Source organism: Solanum stenotomum, chromosome 7 (assembly GCF_019186545.1).
Source record: "Solanum stenotomum isolate F172 chromosome 7, ASM1918654v1, whole genome shotgun sequence".
In the NCBI taxonomy this organism is placed as follows: Eukaryota; Viridiplantae; Streptophyta; class Magnoliopsida; order Solanales; family Solanaceae; genus Solanum; species Solanum stenotomum.
Genome location: NC_064288.1, coordinates 2,582,806 through 2,602,704, shown reverse-complemented (window position 1 = coordinate 2,602,704; position 19,899 = coordinate 2,582,806). Strand labels below are relative to the sequence as shown.

The 19,899-nt window shown below is 33.7% G+C and overlaps 2 protein-coding genes across 3 annotated transcripts; one reads left to right on the top strand and one right to left on the bottom strand.

Annotated features, from left to right (window-relative positions):
* The first annotated feature begins 832 nt into the window (after positions 1-832).
* LOC125871074 (exosome complex component RRP4 homolog) lies at positions 833-5,482 on the top strand. The gene is made up of 7 exons (XM_049551664.1): positions 833-1,090; positions 1,227-1,328; positions 1,421-1,466; positions 2,223-2,312; positions 3,351-3,416; positions 3,580-3,648; positions 4,781-5,482. The coding sequence occupies exons 1-7, from the start codon at positions 939-941 to the stop codon at positions 5,231-5,233; spliced, it is 978 nt and encodes a 325-aa protein (XP_049407621.1). The 5' UTR covers positions 833-938; the 3' UTR covers positions 5,234-5,482.
* A 1,071-nt stretch (positions 5,483-6,553) lies between these two features.
* Positions 6,554-15,962, bottom strand: LOC125871056 (uncharacterized). Of its 2 annotated transcripts, none has more exons than XM_049551642.1 (11): positions 15,806-15,962; positions 12,549-12,998; positions 12,022-12,096; positions 10,979-11,032; positions 10,692-10,770; positions 10,490-10,617; positions 9,128-9,211; positions 8,859-8,942; positions 8,092-8,243; positions 7,625-7,775; positions 6,554-7,320 (listed from the first exon to the last, which is right to left on the bottom strand). In XM_049551642.1, exons 2-11 carry the CDS (start codon positions 12,906-12,908, stop codon positions 7,021-7,023), a joined length of 1,467 nt encoding a protein of 488 aa, XP_049407599.1. In that variant the 5' UTR covers positions 12,909-12,998; positions 15,806-15,962; the 3' UTR covers positions 6,554-7,020. The 2 variants fall into 2 exon arrangements, with proteins under 2 accessions (XP_049407599.1, XP_049407600.1); XM_049551643.1 differs by having other exon boundaries at positions 7,278-7,371.
* Between the last annotated feature and the right edge of the window lie 3,937 nt (positions 15,963-19,899).

The window sequence follows — 19,899 nt, the reverse complement described above, 5'->3', positions numbered from 1 at the left end:
TCTATATTTTAGAAGAAAAACAAAATTAAATTAAATATTATCAATTTTTAAAAATGTAAAATCAAATTAATTTCAAATAAAATCAAGTTGATTTGATTTTTTAAAAGTTTGAATTGATTTTTTTCCAAATTATGAACACCCTTAACAGTGATATTTGAACCAATTTGTGATTACTATTATTTTAATAAATAAATAATCTAAAATATTTATTACTATGCTAAATTTTTATTAAGTTTTTCAATTTTCATTTAATTAATATGGAAAATAAAATTACAAAATAAAGACATGTTATGAGATTTTTGTATTGAGATAACTTGGGAAATATTTAAATTGCAGGTTTTGCATGCGAAGTAAAAGTTGAAAACGCCTATCATGCAGAATTATTAGCTTTGCTTCATGGTCTGAACCAAGCTCAAAGAAATAATATTAAACAATTATTGGTAGAAATCGACTCCTAGGTATTACTCAACACTCTAAGTAGCAATAATCGCATCAACTCACATCTATATATTTATGATGATCGTAAATCATTACTCCTACATAGAAGAATCATCACTGAAGCACATACCAACGGAGGCTAATGTAGTAGAAATAAAAAATACGAACAATAACTAACCTTTTGTTTATGAAGCATCTCCTTCTTTTATAACAACTGCTCTGAAATTATAACGTTTAGATCAATTACTCTTTGTATGAATGAACCTTATTATTAAATAAATAAAATCTTTCCATTCTTAAGAAAAAAAAACTTTGGAAAATATAAATTTTGTGCTTTTGCTCCAAAAAATGTAAAATAACATAACTCCTTAAAAAATAAAAAAAAAATCTTTTTGCTAATTTCATAGTCCAAGCTTGGCAAACAGGGTTTAAGAGAGGTTTTAGGGTTTCTTCTGCACCAGTAGTTCTTCTTCTTCCTTCTCTTCACAAAATCAGGAAAAATGAGAGGCATACAGTTATCTTTCAGCAACACCCAAAAGCTAAGATTAGAAAAAGCATTAGCGCAATTGGAATCCCTTTCTTCAAAGCTTAATTCCAATGCCACTGTCATTGTTGCAGACAAAATTCCAGTCGACGAAGATGCTGCCCTCAAGTAAGTAGTTGGGGTTCTGCTATATGAATCATCTGCATCTACTTTACAACCCCTTTTTGTTCAAATTAAGAAAATGGGTGTTGATTTCATTTTCCCGATTTTTGGTATCTGACCCATTTTTGTTTGTTGAATGAAGAGGACATGGGACGTTGGAGATGGGCAATGATGTTGTTGCAAGTGTATGTGGAGTGGTTGAGCGGGTGAATAAGCTTGTTTATGTTAGACCTTTAAGGGCCAGGTTTAGTGTTTTTAGTTTGAATTTTGCTGATTAGTTAGTTTTTTAAGCTTGATTTTAATGTGAAAAAAGGTTTTTTTTTTTTTTTAATGTAGGTATAAGCCGGAGATTGGTGATATTATAGTCGGCCGTGTTATTGAGGTGAGTCTCTGGTTCCCTACAATGAGTTTCTTGTCAAGTTTGCTCCTTTCATGTTTAGGTGTTTTATTTGCTTCTGGCTCTTATGTCAGTTTCTTCCAAGGTTACTGAAAATTTGGGTAATCTATGCTCCATTTATGTTTAAGTGCTTTTAATTAGAAGTTTGCTGCTAGTCTTATGACAATTTGTTTCTAGTTGATTGAATTGGTATTTTTGGGTAGTACTGTAGTAGTTAGAACCTCAATTAAGTAGAGAGTCGAGACCTGTTGCAATGGTAAAGTTGCTCTTTTTGGTGACTGGTAGGTCATGAGTTCAAGGCTTGGAACAACTTCTTTTCAATATGCTATTCTCTCCTTACCCTACCAAACCCCGGGAGTACTTTGTTCACAGTTCACTTAGCAAAATGCAAGTCTCTCCTAATGTATCCCCAGGTATTTGTAAGGGATAGGATAGACAGTTAAATTATTTCTGTTGCTCTTCAGGTTTCCCTAGTATGATCATAATAGTGGTGGGTTTTTTCAGTCTACCGTTTGTTAGAGAAATATATAAGCCTTCACATTAATAATTTAATAAATGGATAATCTAAATAGTGCATGCCTTTGGTGCTGAATTTCAATGAAAGGGCACTTAAGAGAACATAAAGGAAAAGAACACATGTGTCCTCATTTTTACTTGTCTTCATTTACTTTGGCAAGAAATATTAATGATTTCTTGCGGTTAGATATATATCTAATGATTATTAATATTCTTGATGTTAAGGTTGCTCCAAAGAGATGGAGGTTGGAAATTAATTTCAGCCAAGACGCTGTACTAATGCTCTCCTCAATGAATCTTCCAGACGGTATTCAGGTTATTGCTTACAATATCACTAAGCCCATTTGAGCATGATCTCTGAATTGATTTTGGTCCCATGATGTGATGGTTATATTTGCTGGATAATTCACTAGTCAAGATTGTGTGATTTGGAGTCCTTATTGCATCTTTTCTGCATGTAAAGAAACATTTATAAGGAATCTGTTGAGCACTGAAATCAGGACCTCCTTTATTCTATTCCACCCTATGTACCCACTTGACCCTGCATATTGAAATCCTAGAGAAAAAAGAGCTGAAAAGATTTTCCTATGGCTGTTTTATATCATTTTTCCAAATTCTTCGGTTTCAACCCCCTCCCCCTGTGAGGCTTAAAGACCCTAGTCTATTTCACTTTAGCAGCAGGGAACCAACTTTGGTCCACTTTGAAGAAGTCATCTCTTTAACTTCCTTTGGTAACATGAATAGAATAGCCCAATGGATCTATAAGTCCAAGATAGCATGGATTCATATGGCCTACCCCAACTTGTTTGGGATTGAGGCACATTTGCTGTGGACCTGTGGTTGTAAAGGATTCACTTCTGCCTTCCAGAATAGGATAAACTTTGTCCATGTTTTAACTCTATGCAGAATCTCATATTTTAAAGAACACTGCCACGTCTCAACATTCAAATAATTAGATCTTCATGGGCAACAAGCTTCTCCCCAATTCCATTCTCTAAATTTATAATAACAGTACAGTGAATTTATCAGGCTAGTATAACTTTTATTATTGTTCAATAAATAAGCCCACAGCCTGAAGCTTGTGTTAAAGAGATCTGAAGTTCCCAAGGTATTGAAACTAAAGAGTAATAAGGGTGACATGTCTATAGAAGTTGGATCTTTACTTGTGGCTCGAGCTGTAGAGCAGATGCAACTTTCGAAGTTTGTCCCCTGAAGCAAATATACACTTCCTTTTCCTTTTTGTTTCCCTGGATTTCTGTCATTATGTTGCATTCTTTTAGGTCTTACTAATAGTCATGGTCATAGTCATAGTCATGCTAAAATTAACTACTTCCTCTTATTCTATAATTCCAGAGGCGGCGAACAGCAGTTGATGAACTCAATATGCGAAGCATATTTGTGGAGAATGATGTCATCTGTGTAAGCTCCCCAGTTCCTTTGACTATTTATCAAATTCTTGAAGGGACCATTTTAGGTGTGGCATGCATCAGTGGATTATGATGAATGCAATTATGTCTCGTCTGTCCTTACTCCTTTTATTTTCTGCAAGTATGGTAATCCAAGCGAAATTGTCCATCTTCAGGCTGAAGTCCGTGGTTTCCAACATGATGGGAGTCTACACCTCCAAGCTAGAAGCCAAAAGTATGGAAAGGTGTGTTTTCATAATTGAAATTAGAACATAAAATTTTGTTTCAGAGTTGTTGTTTTGGTTATCAGGTTGGAAATAGACACCTCATTTCTCTCACCCCCCCCCCCCCCCCCTNCCCCCCCCCCCCCCCCCCTCCCCTCCCTCCCCCCTACCTGTTTGACCATAAAAGCTTTGTGTGAGAGTAGGACTGGGATTCAACATTCAATCTCTACAAGGTGGGGGATACACGTTTCTAGCATTCACAAGAGACTTTAGGTAGATGGATTTATGGTTAGTTAAAACCATGGATTAAACTTTTTCCATTTAAAAAAGCGTAAAATAATCTTCCATAAAAGCTGGGATGGAGTTGCTTGCTTGTAGGAAGCAGGAACATGATGTGTCTGATGAAATTTCTGAAGTTAATGTTAATTTTCCATGGTCTAACAAGTTCTTTGTCATGTCCCAAATTACACTCAATACCACTGTCTAAGCGAACCAAATCCCGATATCTTAACCATTAATTCGCAACATTTAAGAAATATAATAAGTACCCTAACAATATGATAATTGATTACAAAATAATTAGTATCTTCAAATATTAATTTGAGCTCGCTCTTGCCCAAACCCCACACTAGACCGCATATATTTTGTTTCCTGTTAATTTGACCAAATCTGCCTAATGCTATCAAACTTGAGAGATGATATATTTTAACTGTGTCTATATTTTAAAGGATTGGATCTATCTATGAATATAAAGGACAATATTAGTTAAAACCTCATGGTACAACTTTTACCAAAGCAGATGAATCTAACCATAAAGTTTGAATAGAGAATACAGAGGACCTTGATATGATCTGCATTAGATTATTATTTTGCTTTAAATGCTGGCAAGAAGGCCTTTTATATGCTGACATCACCATCACATAGAGTTATACTTTTCAGTTGCTTCTCATCATGTTACGTCTCTTTTTCATGGGGTGGTGGTGGAATGAAATGTTCATTTTTCACCAAAGCCTTGCATTTTTTGTTTATGCCCTCGAATATATTTCAGATTTCAGACATTATTTATCAATTTGTTTGAGAATATATGCTCGGATGATTTGGTGTTTCTAGTGGTTGGGTTCTTCTGAACAATTCTATTTTTCCTTTTTAATAGCTTGAAAGAGGGAAACTACTCAAAATCCCTCCATATCTAGTGAAAAGGCGTAAACAGCATTTCCACCATCTAGATCAGTATGGAGTTGACTTGATTTTTGGCTGCAATGGATTAATTTGGGTTGGGGAACACGTTGATGTAAAAGATGCCATGGTGGAGGATCAAGTAAATAAGTCTGATCCACAGAACACCCATTCATCAAGCTTACCAGGTTCTAGTGAAGAACCAACTGATACACCACTGGAAAGAAGACAATACATATGCAGGATAGCAAATGCCATCACGGTATTCTCAGCTTTAGGCTTCATGGTTAATTTGGACTCCGTAATGGAGACAGTTACCCTGAGCTTATGTTTGAACCTTGGTGTACATGAGATGCTTGAAGCAGAATTCCATGTTCGAGTTGCTGAGCAAGAAGCTGAACGACGGAGCACATCAAAAAGAAGGAAATAGTTTGCAACTCATCATCTACATTTGCCTTTCTTGGACTGTCGATTATGCAAAGATAGAAGAGATTAGGAATCTGTTAAGCTGAATCGGGTAGCGCTATGTCACCCTTTAATTGAAAAAAGATAGATTGCGTTTGTAAAAGAGTTTCCTACTGAATATCCCCCTTAAATTCACACTTCTGATTTATGTGCATTAGTAAGGAATGTGCAGCTGAAGATTAAATGTTTTTCTTCCCAACAATGAAATTTATCTGTGTTTTCACTTGCGTGTATTGCTGGTCTTTTTACTTGTCAGTGTCTGATGTTTCTGGCTTGGAAAGTGAGAGTAATATTCCAGTAAATGTGATTTTTGGCTAGTCTCATGTACATTTTTTTCTCAATTTTTGGATGAATCTCAGTGATTTCCTATGAGTCCAGAGCCTAAAGGGTAATATTTTGAATCAAAAAATTTCAAATTGGCCTCTGTAATTTAGACTAAACCAAAACGAACAAGTTGACCAAACCTGAATGATTTGCTGCTCTTTATATATTTTTTTCCCGAACGTGATGCCCCATAGTATATATTTTATTAAATTTTTTGGAGAGATTATTTATTATTATTATTATTTCAAAAAAAATCAAGGTAATTGAGGTGCTTTATATTATTCGCGTACTCAATAAAAGTATAATGTAAGGAGTTGTAAGCCTCCTGAAGTTTACAAAGGCAAAGGTATAATGTACATTGATGAAGTGGTAAAAAAGAAACAGGGAAATAAATCTAAGTGACAAACTTGGTTCTTTCTTAGGTTTTGTTCTTTTCTTTAATCCTAGAAAATGTCCTTGGATCATCGTCCGCTCAATAAAATTAGCAGCCTAAAGTCACCTTTTTTTATATAAAAGACCTTCAAATTTTTTAATAAAATTTATATATATACAAAAAGATAAGTGTTATCTTTTTATTTTTATTTTTCTTGCTTATTCTTTTATTTGAGAAAACAAAGTAGTATTTGGACATGTAATAAGAAAAAAATAATTAGATATATTGATAATCTCAAAACTCATCTTGAACGTACAAATTGCTCCAAAGCAAGTATCAAACACCATATGTACAAAAAAATAACTAAAAATGAGACAAATTGCACTTTGAATATCTAAGGTACTTTGTTTATTTTCAGTGGAGGACAAGCTACTCAGTTCAAGAATGCATCATCATGTTCACAATATGTATCTAAGTTCTAATAATTTGTTGCCAATTCAAGTAAAGAATCACTTGCTTGTTATAAAATTAAACATCATATATTTGAGATTAAAAGTGATATTGCTATAATTGGACAAATATCTATTTTTCTCAAAGCCAACTAAATTCACTGACACACTGAGAGCAAGAAAGAAGAATTGTTGTGTTTTTATACATGACATGAAGCAACTGGTCCATCATATTGACACTAGTTACTCTATAACTGAAGATCAACTAGCCAACCAGTCCAGTCCCAGGTGCATTTACTACCCCTCCTGATAACAACTACGAACCCATTGTATCCCGCTGGAGGGGTTTGGGGAGGGCGGAGTGGAGTATATGCAAACCTTACCCCCTACCTTGAGAAGGTAAAGACTATCCCTCCTGAAAAATCTTGATAAATTTCAAGAGTTCACAAGTATAGAGCCTAAAACACTTTGTCACTCTGTTGTTCTTCAAGCTATCACAGTCAATTTAACGGTTACCAAATCAGGCGAAATCCCATTGTTCAGAAAGCACTCATGTTGAAAATGATTCTATAATTAGCAGTATAAGGATTTTCCTGGTAGTCATAATCAGATTGTAGTAACACTAAGCTCAGTTTTTACCATTATCTTGACTGGTTTCCCGAGCTTGGATTTATCTTCCATTCGAGCAATTTCAAGAGCCCTCTCACATATAGGATATCCCTGATCATCCCATGACTCTAGTATTATGCCAGAACCAATACAAGTCCTTCCAACGTAAAAGGCCGCAAACTGTCCAGCTGCCAAACCCTGATCATCTCCAGATAACCGGACAACAGCAACTTCCTGGCCATGTTGATCAACTTCCATGACCAAGCTGCAGTTGTAAAAACTGGGACCATGCCGAACCTACAGAACAATTGAAAATGAGCATTTGCTTGTACACCAACACCTATCACTCTGAAATTCCAGTGTTACCAAGCTCACAATGCAAAACTTACAATATGACAGAGTGCTCCCAAAATAAAATAATCAGGTAACAGAACGAAAATACAAGAAAGTCAACTGTATTTCACTTGTGTACCATGTCATGTACATCTTAACGTTTGTTCTTTACAACCTAAGCTCATGTTGGACATTCTTAGATATGTAAAAGGTGTCTGAACTTATGTTCAAAATAAAAAGTTAAATGGGGAGAAAAAGAAAGATTTACCTTGCATTGAAGCTCATTGATTTGTTTAGGAAATAAACCACTGAGCCATTTCAAGGATCCAACGCGAAATAACCGTCTTTTCTTGTCAACAGAGAAATAATTTCTTGATACATAGACAACATTATTTTTAATATCCTTCTCCACAACATACCTACAAAGTAAGGAAGATATCTAATTAGTTCATTTAAAGATATATGAAAAAGATTGACACATTCGGATTGATGTGACTAATTGCTCAAGAAGTCCTAAATGTCATGAAGGCCAGGACCATAAGATGACAAAGCAAGCATTTTGCTATCTGTTTACTGTGGATTATTGCAACTATCATCTTGTTGAAGATCAAGTATCCATGAGCGGTAGGCGGTTAATAACACCATAAAAACAGTTGAATATAAGATAATCAAATTGCTTAACCACTTGAGACCACAGATAGTACATATACTAAGAAAGAGCTCATAGCCGCATACCAGGGCCCTCCAGGAAGACGTAAACCTTGGCGCTGGCCAATAGTATAGAACCAAAAACCACGGTGGTTTCCAAGATAATCTCCATTCTCTGCTTCCAATATAATACCTTCTGATTCTCCAATGTGTCTAGCAACAAATTCACTGAATTTTATCTGAAATTCCAAATGGAACTGACACTAAGATCTTACGGGGAAAACTGAACTTTTACCAAAAATTAGAACAAATCTTAATCCTTTTGGAGAAGTGTGCAAAATCTAACAAAATTAAGAAAGTATATAGCTACAAGATGAGTCTATGGCTAAAACTTTTGTTGTGTAGGCCTTCTATGCAGAAGATGAAGTTTTGAATATAGAGCTGATCATGGTTATGAAATTACTTATATGACTGGTACTGGTGGATGGAAACTATGAACCTCTACATCTTTTATAACGTATTGCACTGGCAGATTAATATAAAATGGTCTTAAATATAGCAAAAACATTGTAAATCACTAAATCCCACCCACTTTTCATAGACAAGTTTGAACAATTACTGTCTGCCACAACTAATCCGGAAAACTCATACATTATTATTTAGCAAATGATACCCATGAATCATGGTTAAGAGGGCTAATGAACGGATTACAACTTACTAGCGGAATAGTTAAATGATTTAGTAAATAAATTATTTGAGTTACTCCATGAGAATGACATAGGTTTGCCAAACAACACCTCATACCAAAAAAACAAAAAATTCATGTAGCTTAGGAATGTGCTGGTAAAACTGACCTTGCCGAGAAAGCATATTCCTTGTGAATCCTTCCTGTCTTGGTTTGGTAGATTAAATGACTTAGCAAGCATGCGAACTTCATCCTGCATATATGTGATGAAAGATCAAGAGTAATTCAGCCTCAATGAAGAGTTGAACTTTTTCAAATGATCACGTCCCAGAAGGAAGGAGGGTGAAGACAGATTCACTCTCTACAATTTAATATTTGATTATAAAAAATATATATATCGTAAAGAAGATAAGTGCAAAGACAACAGCCTCACCTCACCTTTTGGATACATCCAAGTGGGAAAATAAGTCGTTTAAGCTGAGCCTGTGAGAGATGAGAAAGGAAGTAGGTTTGGTCCTTGACCTGAAACAGCACCACTGCAGACATAAGAAATCAGCCAAATTGACCCAACCGAATGAAAAAACTCGGGGACAAGGAACAAAACTTCCAAAATACATAAAAATTGAATATTAAAGTGGCATTTCAGAGGATGTCACTCATATGTTGTTTAATGTTACTGTTAGACAGAATAAGATATGAGCATTATGCCACAAATAGGCAGGAGATTTGAAGAGTCTTCCAATCCAAGTTTTCAATGGAAAGTGGTGGACATCACTTGCACAGCATGCTACACTCACAAACTTAGGGGTGTCAAATAGGAAGGTCTGGCTAAATTTAGGCCGGTCAAAAAGAGTTGAGTCAATAATTGGCTCATGATCTATCCTGTCCGAAATTCACTTGAATCAAGATGGATTGGACATTTGGCCAATTTGGGAAAAACGACGGATCATTGCCCAACCTGCCCAAGTCAAACCATTTTTTCATTTGTTTGTTTTTTCACCAAATCAAAAAAGTTTTTTCTTTGTTTACAGGAGAAATTCTGTGGAAGTGTACATATCAAACCAAAAAATATATTCCAATTACTTATATACCCTTGCAATGCTTCTGGTACGCATAGGAAAAAGTGCAAGATATAAAACTCTCAGTAAATCAGGAATTAAAGTGTGACAAATAAAACCACTTCTTCTGTATCAAAAGATGATGAACTCCTAGTTAACGTTCATTCTTGGAGCAGTATTGATACTACATATGAACCTTTAACAGAATAATATATTTGCTTTGGTTGTTTTATTTATCTGTTTTAAGCATAATTTGGAGATCTACAATAAAATTTCATTATGAGATAAATCTTAAGACGCTTCATCACATTTACTATATTTTTCAAGATAAGAACCAAATGTAAAATATCTCAAAAAACATACCAAACTTAACTGAAAGAATTACACAGACAGTCTTGAAAAATGTCAATCACAAGTTCAAAGAAGAAATCTTGGTTAAAAGCAACAGGGGCTAGGTGGGTTAGGAAGGTGTTAGATCAAACTTTGTATCCTCAACTGCTAAATGTCTGTCTCTTACAAAAAGAACTTTTGATGGGACCATAATGTTTAATTCCCAACCATGTATATCTGCCTAAGTCTATTCAATTTCACATATGTTCATCATTTTACCTACAGTGAAGCAAGACTCTTTCCCACCACTCTCATCTTCAAGATCTCCCCTTCTCAAGTGAACATATCAAACTTTACAAAAGAAAATAGGGTAAGAGGCACTAAGAAACATGTATGAATATTAAAAACACACCATATCTTTTGACAATTCCAAGATAGAAGGTTCGTCCAGCTGCGCAGTAGATGCATGGACAATCTTTGCATAATGTCCCGAAGCAACAAAGTCAAATTCCATTCCACTAATGGCATCCATAAAAGCACCTGAAAATAAAATTTTCACTATCAGGCTAACGAAATAAAGATTAGTGGATTGCTTTTCATATAAGATGACTGACCAAATTTTATTCTAGTATTACAAAGGACATCTGGATTTGGAGTCCTGCCACATTTGTACTCCTCAATGATATATGACACCTAAACATGGAAAACTTACTAATCAAAACAAACTAATATTATGACAGAGCTTTCATCAATAGCCCCCAGCTTATCTTTATATTGCATCACAAAAAGAAACCTTAGTATAAAACTCCAATCTAAGGTAAATAAAGTTCCATTCATGAGGCAAGGGCGCAAGGCTGGAAAATGTGTAATTAAAGCAGCTGAAAAGTAAGCAGAAACTTACCACATTATTCCAATATTCATCAGTCAAATGGACAACTTCCAATGGTACATCAACCTGAGAAGTCAGAAAACAAATGTTGTGGAAACTTAATTGGAAATATCAAACTAACTAATGCAAGGTAAAGCATGTCATGTCCGAAAATGCTTCCAATTGAATCCTATAAACTATTTGGTATGGCTAGTTTTTTCCCTTTTTCCACAGCCAGGCCAGGAAGTTGTATAAGCGTGTCCATTAACAATAGATTTAATTCTCCACTAGCCTTTAGAGCCCATGTGGATTGATTTGAAAAAAGTAGCTTTTAAAAAGTACTCCCTCCGTCCCAATTTATGTGGCACTTTTCGGATTTCGAGATTCAAACAAGTCTATCTTTGATTGTAAATTTTTCATGTCTTTCTTTTTTCTTTTATTTTTTGGTCAAACATATGTCTTTTAATTGTTTTGAATTGTCAATTCTTGTGACTTATAGCATTGTATATGTAGTTTACAAAATATAAATTTCATTTCAAAAAATTTGAAGATTCCACGCGCAAATTACCGGTCAAACTTAAACTGACTCTCGAAAAACGAAAAGTGCCACATAAATTGGGACAAAGGGAGTAACTTTATAAGGTCAAACTTAAATGACTTTTAAGTTAAAAAATAAAAAGTAGGGAGAGTCCTACTTTTGACTTTTAACTTATTTTAAGCCATTTTAAACTTATTTTAAGTTATTTTTAAATTTGTCACACACTCTCAAAAGCTAAAAAGCTAAAAATGACTTAAAAGTAGGTTTGACCAACTTTTAAGCCAATCCAAGCAGGCTCTTAATGTAACTAACAAGTCTTACAAATTTGATGGATCTATCCCCCACCCCACCCAAAAAAAAAATATCAATAATAAAAAGAAACCAACAAATAATGTAGTAAGTAACTAGCATTAAGCAGAAATTTAACCTAAATTAGTCAGAGCTATCACCACAGAGATGACACTATGTCTAACATGTATCAAATTCTCTTCCAGATCAATACATGAAAAGAGAAAATAACCAAGGAAAAGAGAGTGACCTGGTCACAAACAGCCTTCGCATATTTCAAGTCATCCTCCCATGGGCATTCAGACCAATAGTTCTCAAAGTCTTCCTAAAAAAGAAAAGGCAACACACTTGATAATTGTTTAACACTGCTTGAAACTAAAAAGATTTAGGGCTCATTTTGTTTAAGGTATAAGGCAAACCCACGCCGGTATAAATTTCTCATAGCTAAAATAGTGAGTCAGCAACACTAAATTCTCATAATTAATTTAATCTTTCATGACTTCTACAACATTTGACTAAGTACATCATTTGATTTCTGGTATTAAATTACGTATAACTAATTGGCATAATTTATCTGAGAATCAAGGTACAATTTAGTTTACGAAAGCTTGTCTTAGGAAAAATCTAACACTATCGCTAATAAAATATATTACTCCACTTATTTGATCTATCTATAGGGATAGAGAAGAAGGGAATAGTAGTAAACAACCCATATTCTTCAACTCTGCATGGCAACACGAAGACTAATTGATTTGGGGCAGTAGTAAAATTACGTACTTGAAACCAAATCTTGAGATAGAAAGCAGTGCAGGAATGTCCAGCAGCATGAAGTAGCCGAAGAGCCACGCTGCTATCAACACCACCACTAACCAAAACCGCCACTTTGAGAGGATTCTTGTGAGGCATCGAGCAAGATAAGTATGTGGGATTGATTTTTTCATCCCCATAGATCCTGATTGGGGATGAAACTGCAAGGGGTTTCAGCGAAAACAGTCGTCTTGCAGTAGTTGTAATCTTTCTTGGCTTAGAGAAAACCTGGATGAGGGGCTTTTGGAAAGGGTAAAGGGAGAACAAGTGCTTGAGAGAATGTGTATATTTAAAGGGAAGAGAAATTGTTGACATGGTTGCCCTTAGCATTTCTGTTTATTTGGGAGTGAGGTCTCTGAAATTATGGCTATGGAGTGTACTCCCTCCGTTCCATATTAGTAGTTTCTGTTTTGCACACCCCTGAAGATATAATAAGAAATATTATTTTACAAATTTACCCTTATCTCTCTTCATAAATATGGCTAAACAAATTTTATAGGTATTTAAACAATAATAACATCAACCAATAATCAGTTGCGTATAGTATCTTTACTTTTTTGGTGTAAGCAGTTGTGTATAGTATCTTTACTTTTTTGGTGTAAACAGTTGTGTATAGTAGATACAGATCAGATTGTAGATTTGTTAGGAAGATTGTAATTGGAAACTTTTTGGTGGTGGCTAGCATGCCCTTAATGCTGAAGAATACAATCTTACCAGTTTCAAAAAAAGAAAAAACATCAACCAATAATCACTTGTTTGAACTCTTCAAATTTATAGTTTTATGTTATGTCACTATAATCAAACTTGATTGCTTTCAGAAACAACTAATTTTAAGGCAAAAATGTGAAAAAATTAATTAACCATCTTTTTTGTAAAAATGGCAAGTACTTTGGGACAAATATTTATACTAATTTTGACAACTAATATGGGAAAAGGGAGCAGTATTTTTACCAGACATGAAGCCTTTAAGTTTACAACAAACATTTGACAGTTATGTTATTATATATATTGGGAGGCTGACAGCTTAGTAAGATGTTAGTCGTGTATTTTTTTTTTGAGAAAAGTAACAATTAGTCTATATTTATCCACAGGTATACTACCTCAAAAGTGTAGTTCCACTCCAAAAGTGTTGTAATTACATAGGATCCTATATCTACCAAGTTACAGCGAGTCTATAGTTGTGTTGATTACTACTGAGCTATTTAAGACTACTTGTTTACACCAAAAATTATACAGAGCTAAACAATTAAGCTTAAATCTTTGTATGTTGCTCTGCTTTCCTTCAAAACATCTCTGGTTCCTCTCTATCCATAATGTCCACCATATACATGATGGGACAATCTTCCATCTCTCCTCCTTTCTTCCTGCATTTCCATCCCTATTCCGGCACTTCAAAACCTCTTTGATCCTTCCTGGTTTCACCCATTTGATCTCTCTCATATTGGTGAACATTTGCCACAGCTGGTTTGTCCACTTGCAGTGTAAAAAGAGATAATTAACTGTCTCTCCTTGCTCTTCACACAAACAACACCTGGAACACAGGTGAAAACCTCTTTTGTTCAAGTTCTCATGTGTCAAAACTGCCTCCTTATCTAACAACCAAGTAAAACAGTTTACGTTATAGGGTATCTTAGTTTACCATATCATCTTCCAAGCCCATTCTACTTCCTCAATGCCAACTGTGTTGAGATCTTCATGGGTATCTTAGTCGTGTATTTCCAATACATTATCTTGGATTTTCTTGTAAGATAATTTATTTACTAATATAAGAACTTGAGTAGTTTAATTCAACATCTTAATATTTTATTTACTAATATTAGGATTTGAGTAGTTTAATTTAAGGTCTAAATACTTCTAACGTTAAGAAAGAAGAAAATATTTTTTTAACTTCAACATTTTTCAAGTAACATTAAGATCTTGATCCACTATCAAGTTCTTTTGGAAATAGGGGTGGACATTGTTGGTCAGGCTCGGTTTAAGAAATTTCGGTTCGGTTTAATCAATTTTTCATTTGGTGCACCAATAACTAAAACTAAATTACTTTGGTTTTTTCTAATTCGGTTCAGGCCAACCATCTTGGGCTTTTTATTTGGCTATGTTCTTCTGATTCTCTCAAGGGTTTTTTTTTCTCTTTCTATATACACGTTGATTGAATGCTTCTTATCTTGTCCCTCCTACTTAGGATGAAGTTGTCATCTTTTAGTTTTCACTTTTGTTTTCTTCAGCTGCAGAAGCCAAAAAGAACATAGCAGCTGTTCGAAAATAAAGCTGTAGCAGGTGTGCAAAACTCAGTTGTAGGAGCCAGGCAGAACATAGCTGCTGTGCAAAATTCAGTTGTAGCAGCCAAGAAAAACAAAGTAGCTGTGCAACATTCAGCTGCAGCAGCCAAGAACATAGCATCTGTGCAAAACTATGCAATTACCAATATGCAGCAAATAGTAAAAACTACTTGACAATCAAGCTTGAAAGAACCAAAATGCATATCACAACTCCAAAAAACTCTAGCAGCAATAGCTAAACAAAGAAAAGCTTCATACATGATGTACCTAAAAAGCTAATTTTTCTAAGGACTCAAAAGACTATATCTTTATCACAAATGGATCTAAAACTTCTAATAAATACAGGACATCGACAGATGACAAGCAGGAATCGAATTCATGGTTTCAAGCCTTCAANGTAGCAGCCAAGAAAAACAAAGTAGCTGTGCAACATTCAGCTGCAGCAGCCAAGAACATAGCATCTGTGCAAAACTATGCAATTACCAATATGCAGCAAATAGTAAAAACTACTTGACAATCAAGCTTGAAAGAACCAAAATGCATATCACAACTCCAAAAAACTCTAGCAGTAATAGCTAAACAAAGAAAAGCTTCATGCACGATGTACCTAAAAAGCTAATTTTTCTAAGGACTCAAAAGACAATATCTTTATCACAAATGGATCTAAAACTTCTAATAAATACAGGACATCGACAGACGACAAGCAGGAATCGAATTCATGGTTTCAAGCCTTCAACCAGCAGAAAATTTCAATAGCGTTAACATGTAGTTCAAAAACTTCAAATACAGAGAAAATCATCGAAATTTCTTCTTCAACAAGCACAAATTAAGCTTCGAACTAGTCTCAATTCAATTAAGTTGAGTTCTTTTCAAGAAAATTTCAACATATTTAATATTTTTCTTAATCTTCAATTGATTCTTTTTAAAAATAAAAAAGAGGGCACTTACCTGACACGAGGAAGAACAGCGGCAGGCGGCAACCGGCGGCAGCAGACGCAAGGCGGAGGCACCGGCTCTGTCTCCCAGGCAATATCGAGTAATGTCTGGTAGACTATCTGAGGCATGCTCTTTTCATGTCAACCTTAATACTTATCTGTATAAGATTTTCAGTACAGTAAAAAATTGATTGGAAATTTTTGAAAAATAAAATAAAATAGAAGAACGAAGAAAGAGTTTCCATTTGCCCTCATTAATTTTCATTAAGATTAAATGTAATATATTATTTAAATAAGAAATGGTTAAGATGATTTGTTTTTCGACATTTGAATATGTATAATTTATATATTTATAAGCACAACTAATATACAATTCAAGTAAAAGTTAATAATTAAAAATTAAAAACTATTATTGAATAAAAAAAATGAAACATTAATGTTTGTTAGTGATGGTGGAGAAGGTTTGTTGTAGTATTAGTGGTGGTCATGATTTGTATTATTGGTTAATAATGATGATGGTTAAAGTTGTAAAAATAGGTGGTTGGTGTAACAGTAGTTGGTGGGATGGTGGTAATTGGTGGTGGTAGTAATAATGAAGTTGATTAATGTTAGTGGTTGACGGTGTTGATAGAGATGTTGAAGAACATGTGGTGGTAGTTGATAACAATGCTAGTTGTGATGATAGATGTGGTTAATAGTAGAGATTGACCGCATTAATGGTAGTAACTGATGAAATGGTGGTGGTGGTGGTGGTCGTGATAGTGATAGTGATAATAGTGGTGATAGACTGATAGCAGTAGATATAATTATAATGATAGAGATAGTAAGTGTGTTGGCGATTAATTATATGGTGATAGTCATGATTGACAATGATGACAGTTGTTGATGACGGTAATAGCGATGGTATCGTATTAGCGAAGATGTTTAGTGGTGGTGACTAGTAATTGTGGATGGAATGAGGTGGAAGTTATCTACATAAATATACTTATTAATGACACTATGTTCAATATCTTAATGGTTAGTCCTATTCAAACCAGATTAGTACTTAAATCTTAATGTACACAAATGCATTTAATGACCTAATGTTTAAATCATTCAGATATATTAAATGTAAACAAATAACGCTTTAGACTCATTGAACGGATGTGAATTTTAATTTGAAATCTTAGACCCCTAACAAATAAATACGATGTGTAATGTCAATGATTTAGTACACCCTTTGAGAAGATTTGTGGCAGAGTTTCATCTTTATAACACATGAGAATTATTGGGTGCTTGTGTTTTGCCGCTATTCTCCACGAAGGAGACAATTTCTCTTCTAGATCAATTGTAGTTGTACTAATGGGATATTTGTCCATACATAGCATCTAAGGGTACACATTATACAATTTATTCATACAATTCTCTTGTGAGCAAAGATGTTTATTTCAGAGAGCAATTATTTTCTTTCTAATTGATCAAAGAAAAGAGATTATATATTTTTTCGTTATATTGAAGATTGTTATTGCAGATTGGTCCCCTAGTTACTTTGAATCAATGATGTTTACATCATATGGTTATGTTCAATGCATTTTCGAAGCTAATGTGATTGAAGAAGTATATATGATATCGTGCGTCTCACGACTTTGTCAGTTAGGGGAGATATGTTCAAAAAAATTGATGACTGAACAAATTCTTTTATGGGACTCAAACAAGCCTCAAGATAATAGAACTTGAAGCTTGTTAGGGTACTGACCAATTCAAATTTCATGCAAGATCATTTCTACTACTTTTTGTTTATACGAAAAGTGGAAGACAAGATAGCAATCATCTTGATATATATGTTGATGATTTACTCATTATTGGAAATGATCATATGAAGCAAATACAACTTTGCAAGAAAATTTTAAAATTAAAGATTTGAATGATATGAAATGCTTCTTTTTTACATTAATATAACTAGATCACAAAAGAAAATATTGATGAACCAAAAAAATTACATTAAAACTGTTCACAAATTCGAGGTAGTAGGATTAAGATCAATGAGTATTTTCATAAAATGCAATGAGAAGCTAACCACAACGGAGCACAATAAATACGTGAAAGAATTGACTAGTGAAAAATTAGATGATTCAAAATTTAATTAAGAAACTCTTATATCTTAACATGACTGGATCATATATAACATTTATTTTACATGTGTTGAGCTAGTTTATGCAGTGTAACTTTCACATGGATGCAACTTATAGAATGATGTGATATGTAAGAATGAACTAGTATTGTTTTTTTTTTTTTAGCTTAGAAAAAGCATCACCATTAACTACATTTTTTTATGTAGACTGGCCAACTTATCCAAATTTTAAAAAATCAAATAACGATTATGTGATGAAACTAGACAACTTTTTAATCCTTTGAAAAGCAAGAAAATAAAGCATTGTCTCAAGAAGCTCTACAGATTTAGAGTACAAGATCATATTTAGAAATGTTGTGGCTAATATGTAAATGTAAGGAGCTAACCATTAACATCAAGGTCTAAGTGAAGGTGTGCAATGAAGTAAAACAACATTAATACAAATTGATGCAAATTTCATATTTCATGAAAAACAAAACAAATTGAATTAGATTTTCACTTTATTAAAGAAAAATACATGGTTTTACAATCAAGACAAAATATATAGTTCAATTGATCAAGAAACAGACTTATTTACTAAAGTATTAGGAAAGGCTCAACGCACCTATCTCCCAAACAAGCTAAAAGTGTTGATTTTATTTACAGTAACTAACTGAGGGAGAGTTCATTAAAAGACATGAGTTAGTGGTATATGATATTTATATAAATATGCGTAACAGTGAAGGTATTTCATCACTCACCTTCTGAGAATGAAACATTTCTTCCTAAGCTTTACATTGCGTTTTTCTCTTTATCCTCAAATTGTATCTCCATTGTTGTGTCTGGATTGAAGGTATTTCATCACTCACCTTCTGTATAACTTCGTTCATGAGCATATTCCACTTAGTATGTCCACATATTCATTTGAGCATCATTATCTTTATTACATTCATCTTTTGAACATGAATGTTGTTGACTAACCAACATTTCGTCCAATACAATAATGTTGATCTAATCACCATTCTGTAGAATTTGCTTTTATGTCCATGCGACATATTTTATTGCATGGTATTCGGATGCGATCCTCCATTTCATCACCCTACTACAATACAATGTGCGACATCATCAATAAATCTTTTCACCTTCAGACCATCTCCAACCCACCTCTATTTAATTTTACTCTCCATTCACTATATTTGGAGAGTTAAATAGAGAATGGACACTCCAACCCACCTCCATATCACTCTCTATTCTTCATATTTAGAGAGAGGTGAATAATAGTTCTCCAAATTTGGAAAACTACTATTCACACTCTCTATTTTACTTTTTGAACATTTTATTATTATTTCTATTACTTTCTAATTAACATATTATTTTACATATAATGTCATTAATTATATTTTTAGTGAGGATGATTGAAAATTTATCTTCTCTTTTGTTCCTTTCTGTAGATTTTTTCATATACTTTTTGGGAAAATTTCTTGTGGGTTGTGGTATATTTGATAGCACACAACAACAAATATGTGATAACTAATACAGTACTGATGATAAAGTTTGTGAAAAAACCAAACAGGTTGCTCTCTTGCTTACCACAATTAATATATTATTTTGATTGTTTTTTTATGTCATTGCACTCTTCATAAAATATTAGTATAAGCACAATTAGTCCACTTCTTTTGTCGCAAGTTGAGTAATTTGTCATATTTCTTTGTCTCTTCTTTTTGGGCATAATAAGAGATCAAGTTTTCTTGAAATAAACAAATGTCCAGAATACACTAAAACAAAAAAAAAATTATCGCCAATAAATATGCACATTAACGAAGAGTGTTAGAGCCTTTACCGACATTTATTAATTGTCATTAGATTCAATGTTGCTATAAACTTAAGGGACATTTATAGAGAGTATCAATTGCATTCTGAAAATACATATTTAGCAACAATTAAGCTATTAATTGTCATTAAAGATCATTTTTACTGTAGTGATAACTCTTTATTTTGATAAAAAAAATTGTTTTTTT